Source organism: Microcaecilia unicolor, chromosome 13 (genome assembly GCF_901765095.1).
Source record: "Microcaecilia unicolor chromosome 13, aMicUni1.1, whole genome shotgun sequence".
Lineage (NCBI taxonomy): Eukaryota > Metazoa > Chordata > Amphibia > Gymnophiona > Siphonopidae > Microcaecilia > Microcaecilia unicolor.
This window is the reverse complement of record NC_044043.1, coordinates 66,649,089-66,661,744: the sequence shown is the minus strand read 5'-3', so window position 1 is coordinate 66,661,744 and position 12,656 is coordinate 66,649,089. Positions and strand designations below refer to the sequence as shown.

The window sequence follows — 12,656 nt, the reverse complement described above, 5'->3', positions numbered from 1 at the left end:
TCTCAGCAGACTGCACTAACCATTTGGCTACTCCTCCATCTTCAGCCTCAGCAGTAATATTGGCATGCTCTCCACATAATGGGAAATGGTCTGACAGCTTTGCTACTACGGGCACAAACCTGCTGCTCTCTCTCTCCCCCCCCCCCCCCCTTTACGTGTAAATCTCTTTAGTTATAGAGTGCTGTGTATCAGTTCAGCCATACAGCTGAAGCCTGGCTTTGGTGTGGTTTAGGTGAGAGGCAGTGCCGTAGCGAGGGTGCCTGACACCCGGGGCGGGTCGCCGCTGCGCACCCCCCCCCCGGGTGCAGGGCACGGCGCCCTCCCCCTCCGGAGCGCACCCCCCCCCCCCGAAACGCACCCTACCTTGCAGCGGGGGGCAGGCGGGAGGGCTGATCCGCCCCCAGTGATGTCACTGGGAGCTGCGTCGGCTCTGCTGCTTCCCTGCTTTCTCTGCCCCGGAACAGGAAGTAACCTGTTCCGGGGCAGAAAGAGCAGAGAACCAGCGAGCCGACACCGCCCCACTGCCCCCCTTCCTACGCCACTGGAGAAAGGGAATACAAATGTTTTCTTTGTACAGTATCCACCTGTCACCAGGCTTCCACTTACTGTGTGTAAGGCAGCCTTAGATACATTAATGTTCAAATTTTGGAGCCCAAGTTATGGCATCTGGTTTGACCTGGATGGCTGGTGGGCATGTCCTGAAAGTCTTTGATAATATGTTCTGTCGTATGGCTTTTGTTGTTAGTATTTATTTGCAAATATTTTTATTTGTCCCATACACTGCTCTAAGCATTAACAATGGCATAAATAAAAGTAAAATTCCTCATTTATGTCTCCAACAACAGAATCTAAATATAGCCTAAGTAACAGATGTTGAAAGCTTGAGTTAATAAGTCAGTTTAAGCCTAATTAACTAGGATTCAATATGTTTCCCTTGGTGTGAAAGGTAACCTTTCCTATGCAATTAAAGGTGAGCTCCACACCTGCAATAATTGTTCAGGAGTATATTTCTCTCCTGGAACTTTTGAATGAGTGTGATATCTGGCCTATTTTGCTGACTGCCTGACTAACTTAACTATTTTATAATACGTGCTCAGTACTCCCCCACCTCCACCCGACTACTCCTGTAGGCATTTCTTCAGGCTCTAGCAGAATTCCCCTGCAAGCTCCTTCTGATCAGGATTTAGTCTGAGGTCCTTGCGCTGTGCAGCTGGTTACTCTGTATGTAGAAAGCCACAGAGCGTCCAAGAACTTGGCCTTGGGCTGCATTAAGCCCAAGGAATTACAGTTTGGACAAATCAGTCTCTCTCTCCTGAGAGAGACTCATACACCATGAAATCTTCATTTCTCTCTTGTTCTTCTTTCTCTCCCTCCCATGCCCAGCATTGACACTGCCGTTCGGGTCCACAGGCGACCATCATGGACCAATCGCGAACCATCTGTCCAGGTTACATACGTTCATGACAATGAGGGGCCTTGTGGGCATCCTGCAAGAACAGCTTATCAGTAGTACCAAACTCCCCTTCATGGTTCGCAGATGTTCCCAGAGACTCTTTTTTCTGTGAGGCGTGCTCCTCCACACCTTCCCAGGAGATAAACAGGAGACTAATTTCAAATAAACAGCATGTCCTTGGATGAAGTCACCAGCACAGCTGTGCCAAAAAGTAGTTTTCTTTGTAGAAAAGCTGGTTCATGTTGAATTGAGGCTTCAGAAGCCATATTGGTTTAGCAAAGATGGATCAGGCCTAACCAGGCCCCAGACCAGCAAAGAAATACCCTACACTCTTCATACCACCCAGCTGGCAAAACGTTCTGGGGAGAACACTATTCTGTGGAGATCTCCATTTTCCCTTGCTATCAAATGACATATTTTTTGGTTTTGAGTCTCTCTCCTGGAGGTGTTGTTGATTATAAGCTGTGATTTACATGTAGACAGTGAGATCGGTGTAATTAGTGGCCTGAGCAGAAACTGCAAATACCTTTCCAAGGAGCAAGGAGTTCCTCAAACCGGATCTCTGCAGAGGACTCTTCATTAAACTTGAAACAACAACAAACTTGTTTTATAAACTTATTACATTCCTCAGTTTGGAAGATGAAGCCATTATTTCAGGAGTTCCTTGTGCTTGGGAAAGGCCCACACTGGAGAAACTCCTGCAAGATTGGGTGAGTTGACTGCATGCACAGGCACAGTCAACACTGATGGGCAGAAGAGGTACCTACCTAGTTACATCAGCCACACACAAAGGAATAATATATAGCAGGAAATGTGGAGGGGCAGTAGATAGAAGGGGAAGAGAACAGGGAAGAAGATGAAACAAGGAAAGGTAAATGAGAAGGGAAGAATGTGAAACCTGTGAAACCTTTCAAACCTCACTTCCTTCCTTCTTTATAATCTGCAATATTGTGTCACCCCACCCATCCTTTGGTCCTACCTGTCATAATCCTTGTGTAAATAGGTTAAATGTTGGCATATATTAAATTCTTCAACTCTGTGCTGGTGTGCTAGACATTATTTCTATTATTTTTAAACAAATGCAAGTCTAGTTTGCATTTTAAAGTAGTCTAACAATGTTTTGGCTGCATTGAATTCTTGATGTAACTAAATACACTGCAACTTTTTCCTTTGAGGTTCCCTATCTTTGGAAAACTCTACCTCTGACTTTACAAATTTAAACGTAGTGATAACAAATTATGTATCACTTGTGACTAATGGGGGAAAAAAGCCTCAAGGTGCCTGGATCAAAAACGATCACACAAGCAGCAGTCGATCCCGTTGACCAATCACTCGGTCTTAAGAGGATCCGCTCCTCATCATGGGCAAAAAAACACCCCAAAGTCTCAAATGAAACACACAGGAGAAATGGTACAGGGAAACCTCCTCATTAATATTCCTGGTGTAGGTTGCTGCTATGTGTCAACCAACTCTTCATATATATAAATCAAAAAGAAGATGAATGGCGAGCTACTTAGCTTTATGACGGTCTTTAGTATACACAGTTGCCACAGCTTCCTTGTCCCCAAGCTGTGGCAACTGTGTAAACTTAAGACCGAGTGATTGGTCAACGGGATCGACTGTTGCTTGTGTGATTGTTTTGGATCCAGGCACCTTGAGGCTTTCCCTCCCATTAGTCACAAGTGTTATATAATTTATCGCTACGTGTGAGTACACACCATCCCCTTCTTTCTATGCAGTGGGAGTTGTGAGTGCCAGTACATGTGATTTATAGCCACTTCCACCACCTTATAATATATTTAGAGGATTTTAGAAATTTAAATCCCTGTTGAAAGCGTGGTTATTTCAACAGGCTTATACTAGCAATTGGGAAGGCACATTGGACGTCTTGTACCTGGGAGAGAGAGTAAAGAATAAACTGTACAGCCGTTACTTGGTATAATTGTGGTCTTATGTTTCTCTTCTTAATGTATGTATTACCTTTCCTGTCAGTTATTGGTGTTCTTTTCTGTTACTTTTTACATTTTTTTAAAAGTAGTACAAACCACTTTGCTCTTCTCGACAGTTAAGGCGGTATATCAAGTTATAAATAAATAAAACTTTATGCTAAGCTATGCAGCCAGAAGGCTCTTTCATCTGTCTTCTAAATGTCAAGTTCACTTTAAATCAGCTGAATCCATGACATTGTAGTATTTGACTGGCATTCAACTCCTATGCCAAAATATGTTTGGACTTGTAATCCTTTTTTTATCTGTGCTAAAGTCATGTTTCTGAAAAGCACCTCCTAGAGAACCCTTCTTTGTGTCATTTATCAGTGGTAACTGAGAGACCCAAGACTGAGTGTTAATAAATTTAGATTCAGGTACTGTGCGATACTGAAGATTTAGCAGATGGGCTAGACTAGTTCTTCTCCTGCAGCTGTTAATCTCTGTAATGGAAGGTGATGCGGGGTGCAAAGGGTCTGAACGGTGGAGGAAGCTACCTTCCACGTCAATGACTTTTTTTCAGAGCTGTACATACATTAAAAAGTGAAATAAAATTGAGTTCATATTCCAGTATAGCCTGCCTTAAGAGTGCATTTTATTCACACTATGGGTCTAAAACAATTGCATGAGAAGGCAGGGAGAATGCTCAGAAATGCATTTCAAATGTGAGTGTGTAATTTGAATCAGTAGCGCACTCTAGTGTCTGGGAAGTATTGCTGACGTTCATCCAGCTAACTCCAAAGCTTTTTTTCTGACCCGGCAATACCCAACATATTTATTTGAAGCAGCCATTTTTTATGGCCACAGTAACCTGCCCATGAATGTATACGGTCAGGTTCCTTACACTGAATAGTCCCTACTTCAGAATCTCCTGTCTAGGACTGAGGACAGCAAATCTACAGATGACTAGTGGTACAGGGCCTAGTCTGCTATAGTAAGTGCACAGGCACATTTCTTTATTTTTATTTATTAGGACTTATTTACTGCCTTTTTGAAGGAATTCACTTGAGGCAGTGTACAGCAAGAATAAGTCAAACCTATAGTCAATACGTAATTACAGCAGTAAAAATATTCAAATAACAGTACAAGGTAGGGCATAGTATATTACTTTCAGTCTCAACAAAATACATAATAAAACATTGTAATAGATAGCATAGGGTATAAGCAACGATGGAACATATAGATGGATAAGACAGAGTAATAGGAGTTAGAAGGGGACTAATTTTAAAGAAAGTTGCACATGATTTAAAGAGTGCAGTTTATAAATTCTGTCTTTTTTTCTCTTGTAGCATTCGTTACAAACTCCCTGATGAATCCCATATGGATGGTAAAAACTCGAATGCAGCTGGAACGAAGGTAAACTTCCAAGTTAAAACCAGCCTGTAATAGAGTGTTAAGAATTATTAGGCAAGGAATGGAAAACAAAAATAAGAATATTATAATGTGTTTCTATTGCTCCATGGTGTGACCACACCTCGAATACTGTGTGCAATTCTGGTCACCGCATCTAAAAAAAGATATAGTGGAATTAGAAAAGGTACAGAGAAGGGTGACGAAAATGATAAAGGGGATGGGATGACTTCCATATGAGGAAAAGCTAAAGTGGCTAGGGCTCTAAAGCTGGGAGAAAAGATGGCTGAGGGAATATATGATAGAGATCTATAAAATACTGAGTGGAGTGGAACAGGTAGACATGAGTCGCTTGTTTACTCTTCCAAAAATACAAGGACTAGGGGACACACACATGAAGCTACCAAGTAGTAAATTTAAAACAAATCTGAGATGGGGGAGGGGGGTGAGTAGGGTAGTTAACTATACATTGTAACCGTTGAACGTTTTTGCCATTTCATGTCAGTTTGTATCTTTATTGGATTGTTCAATAAAAGCTGCTTTAAATAGAGTGGGGGGATGCAAGTTGTGGGCTTTAGGGGTCAGGATTTATTCATTGCACTATTTGTTACCTCATTGATATGTTATTTTTTGTATGGGAGGGCAATTCAGTTTATCTATTTTGTCAAAAAATAATAATTTTGAGCCATGTTGAGCATGTTTTCTGCAGTTTATTCAATAATTGTTGAAAGCTAAAACAAACTGGAAAAAAAATGTTTTCACTCAATGTATTAAACTCTGGAATTGTTGCTAGAGAATGTGGTAAAAGTAGTTAGCTTAGCAGGGTTTAAAAAAGGTTTTGATAATTTCCTAAAAGAAAAATCCATAAGCCATTATTGAGATGGACTTGAGAAAATCCACTGCTTATTTATAGAATAAGCAACATAAAATCTGTTTTACTGTTTTGGGACCTGGATGGCCACTGTTGGAAACAGGGTACTGGGCTTGATGGACCTTCGGTCTGTCCCAGTATGGCACCATTCATGTTATGTTCTCATAAAATGTGTTGCTCTGTGAAATAAGATTAAGCTGCTATCACAGTAAGATGTGAAGTTATTAACTTACTTGATCAGGTCCTGTTCGATATGCTTTTGCCAGACATTGAGCAAAGTATTGTGGTTTTTGTGTTTAGTCCACTTGATGAATATGTAAATGTTTTGAACTTCAACAGCCCCAGGACACCTTTCTTCTGCCCCCCTCCCCCTCCCCCCCACACACACACTCCATATGTTTGGCCAGTATTCCTCCTTCCTCACAGTGGTGAATAGCTGATCTTACCTTTATTGCTATGAGTCTGGAAGTTGGGCCTGTGGCAGTATTATTAAACAAAAGTAAAAGTAAGGTCAGCTATTTGCAGCAACAGCTGATGGCAGCTGAGGAGAGGTGTACAAGCAACTGGAGACACTTCTGTACTGCCTTTTCTTTGCCCCCTTCTCCCAAAATGCAGAAAGGATAGTGTACTCCTGCATACTTTCAGGACAGGGAGGGGGGACAGGGAGGACAAGATTCCCCAGGCCTGGCTTCCAAGGGGGGCTCGACCCTCTCTCTCCTGCTCCTGTGTGTTGGGATAACCCAGGTCCAGGCACACAGGAGGAGGAGAGTGATGGACCGAGGGAGGAGCAGATGCAGGAAGGTAAGGGGGAGGGGGCGGTGGCAGCCCTGCCTCAGGCCCAGCTCAGTGTCTCGGTGGCCCTGGCTTTGTGTGGCCCAAAACAGCTGATTGGGCCATGGTCTAACAATGAACACTAGATTAGGCTGAGCCCTGACTGCCCCCCTCCATTGACCACCAAACAATAGACAAAGGAGTGTCCCTCCTCTCTCTGTTTCCCAAAGCAAGCCAACCCTAGCCAGTCCCTACCGCCACTCCCAACCAGTCAGCCTCAGGAATTCACCCACCCTCTGCTTCAGCCAGAGGACTCCCTAACTGACATTACCTGACTCTTCTTCCCCCTTTCCCTCTCTAAGTTCCCCCCAAATGTTTCCTACCAAGGATCCTCAGAAGCTTAGCCAAAATTGGGTGGTGGAGCAGGTGGGGGAAGAGAGGTTGGTGGTTGGGAGGCGAGGATAGTGGAGGGCAGACTTATACGGTCTGTGCCAGAGCCGGTGATGGGAGGCGGGAAATACTGCTGGGCAGACTTGTACGGTCTGTGCCCTGAAAAGGCAGGTACAAATCAAGGTAAGGTATACACATATGAGTTTATCTTGTTGGCCAGACTGGATGGACCATGCAGGTCTTTTTCTGCCGTCATCTACTATGTTACTATGTTACCTCATTATAACACAATATCACTTTGTATTCATTCATACTATGTATTTGTTCAAACCGTAACCGGCTAACGCCATTAACAGTTACATGTAAGCCACATTGAGCTTGCAAAAGGTGGGAAAATGTGGGATACAAATGTAACAAATAATAATAATACTATCCCAGGGACAAGCAGTTGTTTTCCCCATATCTATCTCAATAACAGATTTGGACTTTTCCTCCAAGAACTTGTCCAAACCTTTTCTAAACCCAGATACACAAACCACTGATACAACATCTTCTGGCAATGAGTTCCAGAGCTTAACTATTCATTGAGTGAAAAAATATTTCCTCCTGTTCGTTTTTAAAAGTAATCCTATATAATAATTCTCACCTCCAACAGGATGTGCTTGGGACCGTGCCTGCCGGAAGTGGTCTGCTAGGCAGGCATGCTCTGACCTCAGTGACATCAGTGACAGACAATTTGGCAAAGCAAAACAATCTGAGTGCTGGCCATTAGGACACAGGATTGATAGGAGAGTTTTAAAAGACTGAAGGAACCGAAAGTGTTAAATGGGGGGAGGGGGGAGTTCTGAACCACTGAAAGACATGAACATTTGGGAACAATCTGAATGCTGGCCATTAGCACACAGGGTACATAGGAGAGTTTTAAAAGACTGAAGGAACCAAAAGTGTTCGGGGGGGGGGGGGGGGGGGGGGAGTTCTGAATGAATGAAAGAAATTAAAATTTACGAGAGGAACACAATCTGAATGCCGGGCATTTGTACACAGGGTAGATAGGACACTTTTTAAAAAAAATGAAGTACGTGAAAGTATTACATCTTGGGGGAGGGGTGAGGAGGAAAGCGTTGGGGTATCCGGATACTGGGCGTTAGGGCCACGGGGGTACATAGACTTTTGAAAGCCTTAAGGAACCCAAAGTGTGGGAAGGAGGAGGAAAAGGAGGGGAGGGAACGGGGTGAGGGGCATTAGGAACAGGGGAGGGGCCCTGTCACACACTCTCATTCTCACACACACACACACTGTCACACAGACAGTCTCACTCTGTCACACACCCGCACATTCACTCTGGCTCTCTCTCTCAAACATACACACTCCCAGGAAAACCTTGCTAGCGCCCGTTTCATTCGTTCCAGAAAAGGGCCTTTTTTACTAGTACTATATAACTTCCTTGAGTGCCCCCTAGTCTTTGTACTTTTGAAAGAGTAAAAAAAAATTGATTTATGTTTACCCGTTCTGATTAACAGAACAAAGCTTTACAGAGCTGCAGTGTTTGACAGTGGATTCTGCGATTCTCATCAATATTTACCTCTCTTGCTTTGCAGAGTGAAAGATTCCAAGCAGAAGAATGCCCTGCAGTGTGCTAGATATGTGTATCAAACAGAAGGAATGCGTGGATTTTACAGAGGCTTAACTGCTTCCTATGCTGGCATTTCAGAGACTATTATTTGCTTTGTCATTTACGAGGCTTTAAAAAAGTATCTGAAAGATGGACAGTTACCTTCCTCGCCGTCATCTGGCAGTGAGAAAGGCTCCACAAACTTTTTGGGGCTGATGTTTGCAGCTGCATTTTCGAAAGGCTGCGCCTCCTGCATTGCTTACCCACATGGTAGGTGCTGTCTTTTTATTTCATCCTTTGAAAGAAGAGCCATGCCTGTGTCAAACTTCCAGCTAATAACATGTATTAGTAGGTGGAGCATTTATAAAGATCAAACATTCATGAGCAAATAAATAACCCAAGCTGAGAATGTGGTGGTGGCAAGTGATGACTGTAGGGTCCATTTTCTCTTCCTGTTGCAATATTGCAACATCTACTGCATTTTATCTCGTATGTTCTTATCTCATGCTTCCTTGCACTCCAGTGCTTTATTGCCATTAACACTTTTCTGGTGAGAGACTATTCCATGCACTCATCACCTTTTTTTCTGAAGAAATATGGAAGCTGTAGATTCCAGGGTCTAATACAGGGGGGTCTTTTACTGAAGCTTAGCGCGAGTTATCTGCAGCAGGGTCCATAGGAACAAAATGGGCCCTGCTGCAGATAAGCTAAACCTTAGTAAAAGACCCCCTCAGTAAGCTGTTCTAACATTTAGTGCAGTGCTTTCTTTATTTGTTTGGACTTTTTCCTGCCTTTTTGAAGGAATTCACTCAAGGCAGCATATAGCAAGAATAACTCAAACATAAGCAGTAGACAATTCTGGCAGTAAAAATATTCAAATAACAATACAAGGTATGGCATAGTATACTACATTACAATATCAACCAAATGTGCAATAAAACATTTTAATAAACAGCATAGGGTGTAAGCAAAGGTGGAACATATAGATAGGTAAGAGAGTAAGAGGAGTTAGAAAATAGGGGACTAATTAAAAGAAAGTTGCACATGAAGTCGGAGAGGTGCTTAAATATTATCTCAGCTAGAGTAGGCATGGTTAAACATGTCCTGGCACAGTACTTGCAGCCGGTGCCACTCCTGGTGTGTGTGTGAGACTAGCAAATTATTTAGTTCTTCCATTAAAGGCCTGGTTGAAGAGCCCAGCTTTCACCTGCTTCCTGAAGTAGAGATAGTCTTGTGTTAAGCGGAGCCTTTCAGAGAGAGCATTCCAGAGTGTGGGGGCTACTCCGGAGAAAGCTTGCTTGTAATGCCCTTTGGAGAGGGTGAGGTTAGGGATACTCCTTGGGAGGACCTTATGTTTGAATTTCTCACCCTAATCTTACTCCCTGATGCGGGAAGAAAGATTGCCCCATGTAAGCCGCATTGATCCTACCATGAGTGGGAAAGCGCGGGGTACAAATGTAACAACAAAAAAAATCGGTAAAAAAGCACTGCACTAAAGTGTAATGCAGTGGGCATGCAAAACACATGCAAATAGCTGCATAAGATACAGCTCCCAATGGTGTAAAAGATTTGCAGTAAAATCTGCTTCAAGCTGAAATGAATATGCAGTGCAGGAGCAAAAGGATCATATGAGGTAGTGCAGCACTGGGCCCTGGACTCCCTAACCAACTCTCCTCCCCCCAGCTTCCCCTACCCCAAAGATTTTTCTGGTGGCTCCTGGGCCCCATCCCCACCCTGAAGCACACCATTTCAGTTGATAGGTAGGAGCAATGCCCATTCATTCTTGCCTCAGTGCCACTGTCTTAGAAAATGGTATTGCCTGACCCCAGATGATGCATGTGGTCAGCCCACCAAATAAGTCAATGCACTATGCTAGTCATGTGCCACCATTTTTCAAGATGGTGGCCTGAAGGCAGGAGTGAGTGGACATTGCTCCTGCCTTCTGACTGAAAAGGTGCACTCAGGGAGTTGGGGGTTCTGGGAGGATATTAGGAAGGGTTCCACTTGGGCTCGCAGGGTCATTTTAGTGGAGGAGGTGGGACACTTGAGCAACCAGGAAAATCTTGGGGGAGGGGGATTAAAAAACAGAAGCTATTGGGCCACCAGAAAAAATTTGCTGGATTGGGGGGTGAGGGTCTGAGGATTTCAGCCTGTTTTTAATATCTGCCTTCTGACAGTGTGTGAGCTCACTCTGACAGGAAGAAAGAGATTGTACTCTCTGATGCTGTGATGTGCACAATTTTTTTTTGTACGTTTTTGTTTTTTTTACAGTGCGTGCTTTTTAATGCAGCAGTAACTTGCATGGTATTTGTGTATTGCATTGGAGAGCAAGTTTTTGTTCCACTTGTGTTAGGCAACTGTGCACTGAGCTTTGATGCATGGCTCTAACACAAGGTAACTGCATCGCCACCTCCATCCCCAATCGCACGATATAACAGCTTCAGACAGCAATATCAATGTACCATAAATACAGCAACCATAGCTCAGAAGATTAGGATTTTGGAAAGGGCATGCATTAAAGCCTTCTATAACACAATGTGATAGTGGCCATTTATCTTATAGTAGTATTGAATGCATACATTTCCAGTAGTGATAGAAGGGCAGTCTACCACATAGATATTAAAAAAAAAAAAAAAAAAAGGTCTGGTTTACAACTAATCTTTAGAATACTCTCCAGGGTCCCAATTTAAGCTCTCATTTTGGTGACAGCCCATTGTAGGCATGATTTGTGTGGAAGGTGCCCCTTGCAGTTTGTGTGCTGCAGTGTTGTAAGCCCTTAAGATCTTTGGGTTCTGTGCAGTAGCCCTCTACTAGTCATAGAAACTGAAGCTGTTCTGTTTTACTTTTTCTTGCAGAAGTGATTCGAACAAGACTGCGTGAGGAAGGTACCAAGTACAAGACATTCTGTCAGACTGCACGTTTGGTAGCCTGTGAGGAAGGTTACATTGCCTTCTATAGAGGACTCCTGGCCCAGCTTTTCAGACAGATACCAAACACTGCTATTGTGTTATCTACTTATGAACTCATAGTATATTTGTTGGAAGACCATGCAAAATGACAGAGGCAGGACACAGACTGCCCAACTGCTGAGAGACTAGAGACTGGCAGCCTCTGGCTAGAAGGAGGGGGGGCTTTTGACCTACTGGACAATGCCTTCTGGCTGGCATCTTTCTGGAAGGTTCTATCTATAATGTTGTTAGTAATATTTTGGGGGTTTATTTTCAAAGTTACTGACACCCAATTTATTAAGCTGCTAGTAAATTAAATCATACTGTTTAATGTTTGTATCTGTTGTGTTGTATCTCTGTTCAGTCTTATTCCACCCATACCTTCTAATTGGTGATGTCTGACAATTTCTTATCGAGGGGCCTCTAGTGTAAATTCCACTCAAGCAGCCGTATGGTGTAGTCGGCTCAGGAAAGGATGGGGCCCACCTTTAGCTGCTCCTGTATTGTCTGAGGTGGTTCCCCCCTCCCAAAATTCAAATTCCTGCCAGTTGGTGACACACTTTTTTTGGTTATTTTTTTTTTTTTTCTTGTTGGCATTAAGAAGAAAAATGACTATGTTTACAAGTTGCCGAATGATTCTGCAGACCTTTGCCCCCATTTATAGCTTTGATCCCAATGCTGTATAATGTAGACTCCTGTAAGCAAATAAACATCCCCCTCATACACAATGAAATTTACAGTTGCAAAACCAATCAAGCCAAACTGATCAGCACATCCCAGGAGAGTCTGATAACTATGTTTTGATGTTCCTCCTCATAGAAATCTCTCACTATTCCTGTACCTGGGAACAGGTTACTTAATGACCATATGATGGACCACATGGAGTCTTTAAATGCATCTAGAATGTTCTTTTGTGACTTTTTCGGCAGTTGGTCTACGGACTCATTCCATACAAGAATGCAATGATCCACTTACCTTCTTGAACAAAATGCCTGTCCATTTCTAGTAAGAACATTTCCTTGCAACACAGCTAAGTTTCTGCATATTTCCTAATTCTTCTTTCTCCATAACATGAAACTCCTTGTGATCAATATTCAGCCAGCAGCAGCTGAGGGTTTTTGTTTTGGGTTTTTTGGCCTGCCACCGCCAGTATCCCCTGGATATTCAATGCTGGGTCATGTCTGGGCACTGGTATTGAATATCTGGTTATACATAAACAGGTAACGCTTACCCGGTTAAGTGCGATATTCAGAACTTGATAAGTTAAACCAGATAA

The 12,656-nt window shown here is 43.1% G+C and overlaps 1 protein-coding gene across 1 annotated transcript in view; it reads left to right on the top strand.

Annotated features, from left to right (window-relative positions):
• SLC25A33 (solute carrier family 25 member 33) overlaps positions 1 to 11,719 on the top strand; it is a 63,774-nt gene extending 52,055 nt beyond the window's left edge. The window contains 3 exon segments of the mRNA XM_030185647.1: positions 4,728 to 4,794; positions 8,419 to 8,702; positions 11,288 to 11,719. Of these exon segments, the coding sequence (XP_030041507.1) occupies positions 4,728 to 4,794; positions 8,419 to 8,702; positions 11,288 to 11,490 (554 nt within the window). The 3' untranslated portion in view covers positions 11,491 to 11,719.
• Positions 11,720 to 12,656: the final 937 nt, after the last annotated feature.